The 14,351-nt window shown below is 39.4% G+C and overlaps 1 protein-coding gene across 2 annotated transcripts in view; it reads right to left on the bottom strand.

Moving 5' to 3' along the window:
* fgf13a (fibroblast growth factor 13a) overlaps nucleotides 1-14,351 on the bottom strand; it is a 99,104-nt gene that overhangs the window by 36,802 nt on the left and 47,951 nt on the right. The window contains exon 3 of one of the 2 annotated variants that reach the window (XM_026144991.2): nucleotides 11,932-12,099. The exons of the other annotated variant lie outside the window; for it this stretch is intronic. Within the exon in view, the coding sequence (XP_026000776.1) occupies nucleotides 11,932-12,099 (168 nt within the window). The remainder of the gene's footprint in view (nucleotides 1-11,931; nucleotides 12,100-14,351) is intronic. 2 annotated transcript variants of the gene reach the window in all.

Genomic DNA, 14,351 nt, shown 5'->3' with positions numbered 1-14,351 from the left:
GATGGGAGGGCTCAACTTGTGTGCAACACAGCTTGCAAAACAATTGTAGAAATCCTGGGAGGCAGATGCTGTGCTGTATGTGGTTCTGGGAGCGGGGGGAGGTAAGGCAAAATGCAGCTGGCGGGTCAATGAAGCAACAGCAGAATGCACTAAGGCTCGGAGAAGGCTTTGGGGGGATATGGCAGAAGTCTGCACTGGGTTGCCTCAGCAAGACAAAGCTTGGTTGACCAGTCTGTCTTTGATGTCTGCACATATGTATTTGCATGCACATCTGAATCCTGCATTATTTGATCAGCATTTGACAGCTGAGGTTAAGCACATCCAAAGAGATTCAACATCTCTGTGCTGCTGTTTATTCAGTCCAATGCACTGACCTGTCCCTCTTGGTGACTTACATGCCTACTGGAAAATTAGATTTCAGGCTTCAATAATGACTTCACAGCATACTGATGTAAGATACCTGACAGAGGTTATGTGCTTGTATGTAGGAGCAATGGGGGGGGGGGGGGGGTGACAAGCTTGAATGACATAGGAGCACTACACTCTGCTGAAACATGTTGAAGGCTACTGGTTTGTATAGCAAGGCCTTCAAGTTACCTACATTTCTGAGTTTATTTTATAAAGACACACCACATAATTAAGAAGCACTGAACATCTTAAACCTGAAGTTGCATGCAACCACTAAATCTATAGATATCTACAAGTCTAGGATACCAATGTGAACACCCGGTTTGATGCAGTATCATGATTAAATCGATGATTTGACAATTTAAGCCTTTTTTTTTTAAACTACAGCTGGTTCCTCAAAACTCTGGAGGAGATAGTCATATCTACACTGTGCTGACTTGGAATTAAAATGTCAACTGTGGAATGCTCTAAACACTTTCCAGACATAAACTCCACTGAAAAGAAGGTAAACAAACAACCTGTCTCAGATTTGTGCAGCACCCCAAAATACAACAAAAGAAATTGTGAAATGGGGGTTGCATTAAATGCTTAAGTCTCAGTTCCCTATAATCCCTTTTGATTAAATGTTCTTAAACGTCAGCTTACAGCACCAACTTTTCTGCAACATTTGGCAATATCACTACACATAGTACACCCTCTGTATGTGAAGGACAGCAAAACTTTTCTAGTCCTTAATCTGGTTTTGTCTGCCTCAACGGAATTGCCAAGTCATCTTAGGGGGATGGCAGGCGACATGATGGGAACAATTGGGTGTCTGTATGAATCTTACCCAATATTAGCCTTGGATGGCAAGCTGGCACATTACTTGGTACCCCTGAGAGTAAACACTCAAGGGTTTTACATAACCCCGCCAGCTCCCAAGATGACCCTCCAACCGTCTCTACTTGTCTATTGTTCTTTCAGTCTCAGCTGTTGCAATGTTTCAGCACTTGTAGTGTAGTGCTTCTGCAGATTAGATTAGATCAGAAGGTCTTAGGAGCTTTTAGTGTCTTTAATGGTAATCACACTTTTTTTGACAGTCATCAGTTTGCCACAACTGATGATTTCTGATAAATATATTTTAAAATGATTTCACTCTGTAAATACCGATCAGATCCTTCAGAAAGAAAAAGCATCCAACCTCAGTTTATTTAGTTATTATTCAGTATTCAGCTGAGTGTCTGAACTCAGCAGTAAAACCTGTCTAATACTAGACCTTTAAAACATATATGTTTATATGCATATTTTTAAGCATATAAACATAATATTAAATAACATGCTTAAAAAAAGCACATTTGGTTATCAGACACTTGAAATCAAAGGTTAAAAGGGGTTGGAACAATCTGGACAATCTGGCACATTCAGTTAATGAGCAATTAAATCTGGAGGCAGGTTAATGCATGTTACTGTCACATGAATACTGCAGCCTGGCATTCTTTCCCGTGATGGCATGGAGATATGCTCTATTACCAAGAAAATAATGACATCCCACAGCATGGGGTCACCCTCAACACATCCGCTTTCTCTCCTTATCCCTCTCAAGCGATCATGGTGCAGATGTGATTTAAGTTGCGATTGTAGTACTAATGTACTCATGTTATGAGTGTAATTTGTTTTTGTTTTGCAGTTACAACAGTAACTAACTATATATAAAACTACAGCTAACGTTTATAATTTACTGTATATAATTTCTACATACCAATAATAGAATGTAGAAAAACTTGCTGAAGCCAGAGTCAATGAGGGCTAAATAACACCACAGAAAATTAGTGAACTTGTTACTGTGGGTGCAAAAAGAAAAGCTACAACTGTAGGTAAAAGGAGAAGGTTTAAACACTAATTTTTTGTTTTTTGTCTCACATCTAGGAGGATACGGGTAATTTAACTTTTGTTTTAGCTCTAAGAGTAAACACAAAGAAAAAATGGACACAATAAGGACGGTTGGGCAGTCTCTACCAGTGAATGCCTGTGCTATGACTTGGCAAGGGGAACAAGCTGTTGAATAACTAGCAGTGCCATGCTGCAGTGCTGGCAGAGGACCAAATACAGTATAGTGTGCAGTGTATTGATTTTGACTGGTATTGTTTGAGGTTATTATGTAGTGGCAGAAAAATTGTAAAATAAAAGCAAAAAAAAAAGAACAAAAAAACACGATTTCCATCCAGGCTCCATTTAGAATATATGTATTGTCCATTTGAGTATTTTGCTTCAGATTCCAATGTGGGATTTAAATTTAGTCTCAGCTGCTATCAATAACAACAACGCTTTCAAAGATGCAAGGCTCTCAAACTGTTATAGCTTATTTTCTCATAATTATCTAAAAAAAAAAAAAAAAAGGAAAAGGAAAACAATTTAAGGCGCATTAAGAAAATCGACCCCTGCACTGTTTGTTTTGGCAAGAGCAACTTATTTTTTAATTCACAAATCACCAACTGCCAGTTTTTAAATATATATTATTAGCATAGCAAGGCACTGTAAACTGAAGAAGCGATGATCTGTATAAAGTGCAATGTTTACCAATACAAGAAGGAAGAGAATGAACTTGTGTCGTATAGAGGCACAGTTTTTCAGTTGTAGTTGTAGATAAGGTCACAACAGCATCACAGAAGCAGCCTGTTATACTACTTAAAAACAGAATGTTTTTGAACTGTTAATATATTACATCCACTGAACATCTTCTCCTTCTCTCCAATAAGTGACACTAATTTGTGTATATCTGTAATCTCCATCCTGGCAGCTGTCAGAAGCTAATTTGCTCGCTTCTCATTAATGTGGTGCTGACTCAGCAGCGTGCCTCATTGCCCCCATTAAATAGCTTAATGCTTGTTTACTCTGAGAAAGATGTACACACTGCTTGTGTCACAGTTACTTTAACGTGACTCCTCTAGTGTGTGGTTTAGACTCAGATTGTAGTCAAACATGAACTTTAGTGAATAAAACAAAGTCCATTAATGACATAAGCTGGGATATTAGTGTCAAGCTGGGTGAAGAAGTCAGGCAGTGATGGGAACTACTGACTTCATTAGACCGACTAATGTGTGCCGGGCAATAAACAGACGTGAGAAATTAAAACAGACCGTTTCTGCTGTCCTTGGACTGCATGAAATAAACAACTAGTATTTGTCAATTAATTACGATTTAGCATCTTTTATTTGCCAAACCTCACTTTAATTTACACAATATGAAAAAAAATATCATATACTGACTAAAATAAAGCCTTTTCTCACAAAAGTATGTTGCTCTTATCCACTTTTTCTTCGAGTCTCTGTTAGAATTCTCTGCAATCAACAGGGAGCAGCTTTGCTGAAATGCTACTGTACATATAATGTACAGTGTTCCATTTGATGTGTGCCCTATAGTTATCACATACTCTGTTTGATTTAAATCTAGCCTTAGACGTTTCTAATTTATTTAATAGAGTTTCTGTTTGTAAGGGAGGTTGTGGGTGACATGCATCTCCTCCCGTTGCATGCACAGCACAAATTTTGATTAACTATATGACATGATGTATATTTAAACTGTGTACTGAACTGTATATCCACTCATGTCAAAGCAATTTACTGTATCTCTAAACAGAATGGCCCCGGTTATTTGCTGTCTTATTTCACTCTGTGTGGATATTGCCATGAGGAGAGAAACTGAGGCGTGCAGGGGAGAGAGAAATGTTAATTAAATAGACAATGATGGAATGTAATAAGCCTGGCAACTTGACTTTTCTGCATTGGTCTCCTGAGTAATTTCTTGTTAATGTTGCAATGAACTCCCGCTCCTGCTGATTGTTTATGCTTTCAGCTTAAGCTTCAAAGGTGCCAGAAATTAATGCTACATTAATATTTCTGCCAAAATCAGAGAAACATTTCCATGAACATACGTACTATTTTTACGTATATGACTTTGAAACCCATTTGGAGAGTAAAAACATAAATGTGACCATTTTATTTCTAGGTTTGTATGTCTGTAAGATTTAAGTCTAAGGCCATGGTTCTCAGCCCAAAAAAAGTGTGGAGCACCAGCTATGGGTTAGGAGTGAGTTGCTGCCCCAAATGGTGGAATTTAAGTATCTCTGGGTCTTGTTCATGTTTGAGGGTCGCATGTAGATTGGTGTGGCGTCACTGTACCAGTCTGCTGTGGTGAAGATAGAGCTGAGTGTGAAACATAGGCTGTTAATTTACTAGTCAATCTATACCAGCATATGTGGTTGAAACCCCAATGACACCTCTCTGGACTCATAGAAAGACGAATGTAACTATTTTATCCACGTAGAATAAAAGTTTTATCAGACTTACAAAGTGAGAAATATTCATCAGATAATTGCAAAGAGAAAGGTAATTGCATTTGTCCTGGAAAAAGTAGAAATTTATTCTAAGGCACAAATTTTCTCTCACTAGAAAGTTTAATTATAATATTTAGGTGATGCTGAAGTCCTCAAACTGACCTTGAAAGCACACTTTGGTTTTGACTTCTCCTCGTATACCACAGGTGATGTGGAGGTTTTGTCTAAGTGGCCAGAATGGGAAGTACTACTGTACTTAGTAGAATTTTTAAGTATCGGTACTTTACTTGAGTATATATTTTTCTGGCAACTTTTTACTTTTACTTCCTACATTTTAAAACAAATATCTGTACTTTCTACTCCTTACATTTTCAGAACAGGCCCGTTACTTTTGGTTGAACAGTATCATTTATAGCGTTAAAGTGGGCAGGAAGGAGTAGAGGTGCCCGTAAGTTGTGTTTGCGGTACTTCAGCATCTAGCTAGCTCTACAGAAGGAGAGGAAATATCAAGTGAGCAACATTTTTTTAAAGTGTCAGGTAATTTTATATTCAACAGTTCTATCAGCTCAACAAACATCAGCAAACACATAAGCTGTTTGTGCAGTTTGTCACACAGTGTGTTGCTAGCTAAAAGTCCAGCTACTGTATTTTCTAGGGAGAGAAAAGAAAGAGAACTTCACTCAGAGATGGAGAAAGACGCTGGGAGACAGACGGGACAGGAGAGGAAGAAGAGAGGTTTTATTTAAAGATAAGGATCACTCAGGGACACTTGATAAACTGCAAATTCAAAGCTTGCATGTAATGTCATCATTTTGCTCAGATGTATCTATCTATGTATGATGTGGTCTAATATATTATATATTTTCATTTTGTGAGACATCCTGCAAATTAAACTAAGTATACTAAATGTTTTTTAAATGTTGCATGAAAATTCTGGTTAGATTTGTGCAGAATAAACAGGTTTGCTTGCTTTAAAGCACTGTGTGTGACTGGTGCACAGTGGCTGTGGTTCTCAGAGTCACATTTAGGTTATATCAAGTGTAGTGGAGATGAATTTGCATTTAAGATGAGAGTGCTTAGATTAATTCGCTGAATTTCAACTTTATACCAGCTGTTTATGGTCTAGTATAAAGATAGTATAAAGACCATACTGTCAGTGTAGAGGATGGAAATCAGCCATGATGGCACTGAAACATCTGCGTACATCTTGTTAAATTCAGTTGTGTAAATCCACAAAGAGCAGCCGTTCAGCTGATCCTGTGCACTAAGAAAACCTAGTGAGGCTCACATTAGAAATGACTGTGAATTGTAATTCTTTTCCCTATGCTGAGCCACTACACAGATCCTAGCATTCCCCCAATCTGCTGAAACCCTGGCTGTTCTCATTTTACTGTTTAGGTGTGGAGGCAAAAGAAAAAAGTTTTTTTTTTTTAAATTACCTTTTACTGCATGTGACCTACATAACAGATTAGAATCCGAATTTAGATTAGAATAATATTTGTATTCTCATACACTAATAATATTTTATTATTACATTAATATAGCACATGGTCTCACTGTCGTTACCCACGTGAGCATTCAAGTCTCCCAGCCGGAAAAGAGTGGAGTGCCCACTCCGGGTCGGGGATGAGTTCCTGCCCCAAGTGGAGGAGTTCAAGTATCTCGGGGTCTTGTTCGCGAGTGATGGGAGAAGGGAGCCGGAGATCGACAGACGGATTGATGCTGCGGCTGCAGTGATGCGGACGCTGCACCGGTCCGTCGTGGTGAAGAGGGAGCTGGGTGTAAAAGCGAAGCTCTCAATTTACCGGTCGATCTACGTCCCTACCCTCACCTATGGCCACGAGCTGTGGGTAGTGACCGAAAGAACGAGATCGCGGATACAAGCGGCAGAAATGAGCTTCCTCCGAAGGGTGGCTGGCCTCTCCCTTAGAGATAGGGTGAGAAGTTCGGCCATCCAGGAGGGGCTCAGAGTAGAGCTGCTGCTGCTCCACATCGAAAGGAGCCAGCTGAGGTGGTTCGGGCATTTGACAAGGATGTGTCCTGGGCGAAGTGTTCGGGGCATGTCCCACCGGGAGGAGGCCCCGGGGCAGACCCAAGACACGCTGGAGAGATTATATCTTTCGGCTGGCCTGGGAACGCCTTGGTGTTCCCCCGGATAAGCTGGAGGAGGTGGCTGGGGAGAGGGAGGTCTGGGCTTCTATGCTTAGGCTGCTGCCCCCGCGACCCGGCCTCGGTTAAGTGGAAGAAGATGGATGGATGGAAGTTTTAACTGACTTGATACTGAGACAATGACTGCACCCACTTTAGGATTAGTAAATGCCAATAAACAATTCATAAACAATTCACCCAGCCGACAAGAGAAGGGTGGATGCTTCGCTTTTAAACCGATAAGCAGGCAACAATGGATATAGCACAAGGTTCAAAAACGGTTACTAGGGGCTACTTTTTTCTTTCTTACTTTGAGTACATTTCAGAGCTGGTACTTTTTTACTTTAACTTGAGTAAAGAAGTTTCCTCTATTACTGGAGTATATTTTAACAATAATATCTGTACTTGTAGTTAAGAAAAGAAAGTCTGTACTTTTGCCACCTCTGTAAGTGGCAATACCTATCATTCTGAATCAGAATCAGAGAAACATTATTAATCCCTCTGGTACACAACTGTGATGATATCACTGTTTGTATGCAACACAAGGCATGAAGTGGGTGGCTTGACTGCGGGCCCATTATACCCACCGTTATGGTGGCATATGCCAAAAGTAACATCACATATGCTGGTGCAAGCTCTGCTTAGGCGTATTTCGGCTTGTCATGAACTTCTCGATTTTTGTAACGTTGTACACATGACACAGCTAGCTTGGTGACCACAATCATGTAAGTTTTTAAAAATAAAATTCTAATAATGTCAATGCAGAATCTCATAAATGTTCAGATTATACAGAGGGAAATCCTACTGCAAGTAGAAAAGATAAGATGAAGAAGAGATGTGTTCATGATGTGTTCGTTTCCTTCGTTTCACGTCTTTTATTGGTATACCACTGCTGATGTAGAGGTTTGGTTTTATTGCCTATCATTTAGGAGAAAACTGTAACAACTCTGGTGTACCCTCGATACCATTATAATTTATGACGGGGCTGTGATGATGTCATATTTAGTTCATGACACAAGCAGACCCTATTTGGGCCCATTACAGAGAGGGCAAGGAGCTTGGTCATTCGGGTGAGGTTTAGAGTAGAGCCACTGCTCCTCCACATCAAAACGAGCAAATTAAGGTGATTGGAGCATCTTACTAAATGCGTTTCAGGCATGTCCTACCAGTAGGAGGCCTCTGCATAACAACTCTTGAGTGGCTTTAATTTGCACTCTTTTTATTGTCTGATCAAAATGACTAAAAAATTGAAGTTTGTATAGCAGTTGTACTTACATCTGGATAAGGCTAAAAGCACATAAGAGAAACATAAGACTAAAAGTACACAGTAGGACTTTCATAAAATTCAAAATACAAATTTCTCCCCTTACATATGATCAGAGAGGTTAGGTAAATGCAGAAGACCATGCAGTGCTGATATGACACTGACGCTTTTCTGCTACCCTGCGCTCTCCAGGTACCAAATCGCATTATCATACACATGATTTATTCATGCATAGTCTATTTATGCATCAACTTGGAATTATTGCCTTTATGCGGAAAGACAGACTGCAAAGGACAGAGAGAAAATTAGACAAGCTGCTACTGTGGAATGAGTGCATCTAATGGTTGCATGTTTGGTCTTGTTGATATTGCAGTAATGTGCAGGCCGCAGTGGGATCCCCCAACAGACTGTGCTATTATCAGCAGCAAAAGTAACCCCCTGAAATGTAATTGCAACTTTGTGGTGATTCACCATCATGCATAAGTGGGAAATAAATGGTGCTACTACTTACTCCTCTGGCATTTCTGTTTTCATTTCCTTGGCAGCAGATTAAATATTTGTCAGTACAGTAGAAACACATTAGGTAGTAGCATAAATGTTGCACAGGTCCTGGTCCCCAATGTGTCAGCATTACAAGTTCAGCGACAGCTGTGATTGGTTCAAGATATCAAGCTGTTGTGAAAAGAATGAAAATAAAAGGCCTAACGGGATGGAAATCTGCGACTACAAACAGGCAGTTACTCTTTGTATCCAGCATGGCTACAGCTTTTACAGAATGGCACCAGTGGCAGCCTTGCTTTCTGTGTAAGGTTCTTTGTGGGTGACTCTGTGCCCATTATAATTAAAAAAGAAACAATTTGCACAAACACAAAGAGAAAATCCTAGAAAAATTAGGTTTTCTTACGTAATTCTTTGGCTAAAAGTTGTGTATAGGTATAAGTCTATAAGTTGACAATGACTAAGCTTTTTGAGAGAACAAGGACTGTGGATATTGTCCCTCATCACTTCGTCTAAAAATTGATTTAGAAGGACTCTCCCAATAACCACAATTTAAAAACATTATTCATCTATACCATAACTTATTCAAGTTCCTCGTGTGCATTTGAATGCGAATATGTGTGACACCTAAAATGTCTATGTGTGTGAGAGACAGAAAAAGAGAACAAGAGACAGGGATACATATGATAAAGACAAGTTTGTGAAATGGGTATCTCAAAAGTGACAGCATGTGACATTTCTTTCTGCAACACAGTCACATTTCTACGTCAGTTAGCATTTTAAAACTCCTGCAATTTAAAGTCAGCCAATGTGAAAGAACATCTTGTGTCTGAAATGGACAGGAAAGCATAATTCAGCTGGAAATACTTCTACAGCTTATTAAGTATGTCACACGCAAATACTATATATATATGATTTAAGCACTTTACTTCCCAGATTGCCTTAGAAAGTTGTCTGTCTGTGTATATATCATATAGCCTCAAACTATAAAGACAAAGTCTTGCAGTACTTTGAATTATGGATGGATATTTACACAGATCTGCTCCTCAGGCACCATCTTTTGTTTCTACTGTGGAGACACAGAACAGAGCTAAAGAGAAAAACAGAAGCAGAAAACAATGATTTGAGTATAAAGAGAAAAAGATGGTTACACAGACTGAGTCAAGGAGAGTTTGGATAATACAGAGAACAAACTCTTTGACAGCAGGCGACCCACACAGGCCTGAGAATGTCACACATGTCTCTGGACGTGTAAAGCTAATATACTGGTCCCACTTCAGCCACTTCAGTGTAGTTCTGGGATATGCATCAGAGGAATTGGATTGACTTTCTTAAAGCCTAGGTAATTAATGGATCTTGCTGTTCATACTTCTTCAAAGCAAGTGTCACTGTTCACAGTTCAACAATCTACTCCTGCTGGCACAAAAGAAGTCTTGTTTTTACTACTTATTGTGATAGTTTTTATTTACTGTCACTGATGTAGTTTAACCATAGAGGGAAAAATGTAACAAACTGCAACAGCCTGGACTGCAGTCCACTGTGACTTACAAAGTCTGTTAGACACAGAGCTAAGTATTCTAGAAGCTAGAGTCCATGAAAATCATTAATAAGCAACACAAAGCAGTTGAAATGCTGTTGCCATGGTAACAGTGTGACGGGACTGACTTTCTTGCCCAGATTTCTCAGAACGCATAAACTTACATTAAATGCCGTCTTTTCAAAGAATGTAAAAGCTAATTTGTTGCCATTCTACCAAAAAATATAAAACATCTTTGTTTTGTTTCTTAATGTGGGAGTTTGTGCTTTTGCAAAGATTTTCAGGAGACAATTACATATTCTTTATAATCTGTGTATCTGTCTACACGGCCTGTTCCATAGATCAGTTTAATAACACAGTTTCCATTCACATCATGCATCAGCATAAATGACATCCTCATGAACAGCTTACGTAAGAGCTGTAGTCTCCCCTCCTTCCTTTGTAAATTCAGTCACGTCCAACTGGAGCTGCAGACAAACTGAATAATACATCTGTAATTCTCCAGCCAGACCTCTGTTAGTATACCACTACTTTATCTCTCTCACCCTCACTTTCTTTCCTCACAAGGATAAGAACGTGTGTGCAAGTCCTTCAGTGAGTAAAGAGAACGTTATCAACAGGTCAACTAATATGACAGGTCCAGAAACTCTGTGCCAAACATGACATTTAAATACAGCAGAATATAGACCAGCACACTGTAGACAACATGTGTGAGAGAGTTCATCTCTTACCAATCACGATGTCTGTAAAGGAAAGCAATTTCTACAATCGTAATACCATACAGAAGGTTGAATGATAAATGAGGTAGCCAAAGAACCTGAATGCCAGAAAGAGCAAGGTGCAGTGACATGCTAGGAGCAGAAAGTTTTTATTTTGTTTTTTATTTTTCTTATACATGGACTTCTCTTAACAAATTCTGCGTACTTGTACTATATGCAGGTATATTTTCTCCCCATAGCTGCATACAGCAAGTATTGAAGCAGGAAAATGAAACATGGAGGAAATGTAAAACAAAATAATGTTAGGCAGGGAGAGAAAGAAGGAAGCAATGGTAGGCTGCAAAAACCAAGACCACTGAACCACAGGCAGAAGCATAGGAAACACGGGAAGGAAGGAGAGGGAGGAGGGGTTTGCTGACTTGACAGTCTGTGGATGAGTAGATCACTCTTTAGTCATGGATATGAAACATAATCTTCACAGCCTTGTGTTGTTTTGTTTTGCTTTATTGGGCCAGTTTAAGTGGAAGCACATACTGAAATCGCCTAGTCATTGAACTCATTAGGGCAGCAGCTGCCTCAATCTATAACCCCTTTTCTTTTTGCACTTTGTTTTGGTCTGTGCATGCGCCTCAGGGTGGCAATGACCGAGTTAATGGTTTGGGGTAGGGAGGGGTGGACAGGAGCTACAGATGCTATGCTCCTCAGTCCAACATAACGGGTATGCAGGCAGACACACATACGCTCACACAAACACGCACTAAACTGGACGAGGCCCAGGGAGAGACGCCGTCCTACAAGTTCTCTGCTAGCGAATATCCCCTCAGCACTGGGTCGTCTAATATGCCCAACACGCACACTTGCACGCACGCCTTCGTGCACAAACACACACATGCAGAAGCGCACCAGATGCTCTCTAAAAATGGAACAGAAATTTTGAAAAAAAACTTCGTTTGGAGGGACAGAATATGAAGAGGGGGTGAGATGAGAGTGGTCGAAAGAAGCGAGGAGCATCAGCAAATCAAAACAAGGAGGGGTGCAAACAAACCTTCGGGTTCTGCGTTCTCTTTGTGGGCGACTTGCTTCAGTGGGCAGCAGAAGATTTCGTGACACTTAGCACGAAAGGGGGACCCTTTACTCCTTATATCCGCAGAGTGGATGGAATCCTGCCGTAACATAATGTACTCCTGGGTACCTGGGGCAGCGTCATCCTGGACTGCGGTGTGCCATAACAGAATGAACTGGGGTTAGAAACCACATAAAAACAAAAGAAAACAACAACAACAGCAAAAACACAAGCAAATAAAAAGGCATTAGCAACAGCAACAGCATTAAATAACGGTACTAAAATGCATACTGACAGGCAGAGCAGGGAGAGAGAGTACAGGAGGATAAAAGAGAATAAGAAAGAAATAGACAGGCTCAGATAAAGAACACTAAGATCACAAAAATAACTCAAATAACAGACAGACAAATAAACAACAGTGGGGGTTGTGTTATATATATCCTTAGTCTCTGAAAAGGAAAAGTGTTAAAATAACACAAAGAAAAGATAAGGGGACCAAGAACAGTTCAATGTTCAAACTCAGTGTTATGGCAGGTTTTTAGCAGGCACTGGACCAGCACTTAAATGAGGTGATTGGGGTTGGGAGAATAATATTAAGTTGTGGACAAGCCAAAGCAGGCAAACGTGCAGTCTGCTACAGTATATATGAAGCAAGCATCCCAGAATCTTAAGGCCCCTTTCTGACAACATATCCACCCCATTTATTTTGAGTAGGCAAGCAAATGCAAGGCCATGCACAACCCCCCAGATCACACTGGGTGGCCACATTTGCTTTCATGAAATCATGCTTGGGACAAGTGACATTAAGGAGAGTTTTTATAACTTGACTCTGCATGTCTCTATAGGATTTCTGGGGTCTTGTGAAGATCCTTGTGTTTCTGATTCGGTCTGGACTGGGCCTAATGCATCCGTCCTCTTTCAGGCACAATGCATGTGCTTTAATCATTGACCTATTTTCTCTCTGTTGATGGATTAGCTACAAGCAAACCAGTCCAAATAAATTGTATTTTTTTATCCTAATGGATTTCAGTGTCATGCCTCTCTCTGACACACTTATTATTAAATGAAAATGACAAAAGAGAAGGCCATTAATCATCTGCCTCCACTGAACCACAAATAGGAGTAATACCCTGTTCATCTATGACATGTGTGACCAACATAATTATCTTCCATTTGCAGAAAAATGACATTATGAATAATTCCAAGGTTTTACATATAACTCATGACTCATTTTCCCTCACATTCAACTGATGATCTGATATTAAATCTTTTTGTATTGCATGTAAACTTCAGCCAGCCTCATCCAGAGGGCTAATCCATGAATTGATAAATACAAACTCAGATGTACAAACACGTACACAGACCCTCAGCACACATTGATGTGGATGCACTGTACTTTAACACCTAGTATGTCAAGGTACATACACACCTCACACATATCTTGAAAAAACATCTTGTACTCTTGTTTTGACTGTTTAATATTATACCTGTCATTTATTGACTTTGATATGTTGTAACCATATGGAGGAAATCCTGACAGAGCAGTGTGCAATCCACTATGACTTCCAAACTCTAAGATTAAAAAACAAACAGCATGAAAAAGTATATAAGCAGCACATGGCCTTACTTAATGTTTTTAACTAGTCTTCAAGATAACCTATAAGTTACTGAACACTGTGTTGTAGAGATAAAATGTTCTTCATCTAGTCTATGTGCTGCACACCAGCAACAAATCAACAATCCCAAACATATAGCTAGACTAAAAAAGGAAAAGGAGTCAGAGCCCTGAACGTCATAGACATCTGTGGTTACAAGAATCAACACGAGGCACCCAATGCCCTTACAGCCAAAGAAAGCTGTTGCAAGTTCTTTATGATGCTGAAGAACAACCAACCTTCCAAGTAAAAACTATGCAGGTGTACATGGACTTTACTACTTTAAAGATCATGGGTGGGTCCATAAAATATTAATTTGAGTTTATTCTCACTCACTCATTCTTTTAACTCATATTTTTATACTTTGTTTGAAGTCACTTGGAAAAGAAAAGTTAAATATAAGCTAGATTTTTTTTTTAAATGTCCTAAAGCATCTTCACTTTTAGTCACTAAAATGTTTTCAGAGTGTGCTGTATTGTTATTAATGTACTCATAAATTGTTTGACTTTCCTGAACTGTTGATTATGGTGGGGTTTAATGGAAACAGTGGACTCTGTATAGGAGCAATATGTCTATCAGCAAATGGCAATCAGTGTGTGATTATAGTTCAAAAATCCAACTTAGGCAACATTATGACTATGATTAAGATTGTTGTTGTTAATGTTAATAATTATAATTGTTATTATTAAAATTATATATATAAAAAAAAACACCCAGCACGCCCCTGCGGGCGGTTTATCCTTCAAG

This window comes from Astatotilapia calliptera, chromosome 2 (genome assembly GCF_964374335.1).
Source record: "Astatotilapia calliptera chromosome 2, fAstCal68.1, whole genome shotgun sequence".
NCBI lineage: Eukaryota > Metazoa > Chordata > Actinopteri > Cichliformes > Cichlidae > Astatotilapia > Astatotilapia calliptera.
This window is presented reverse-complemented; position numbering and strand designations above follow the sequence as displayed.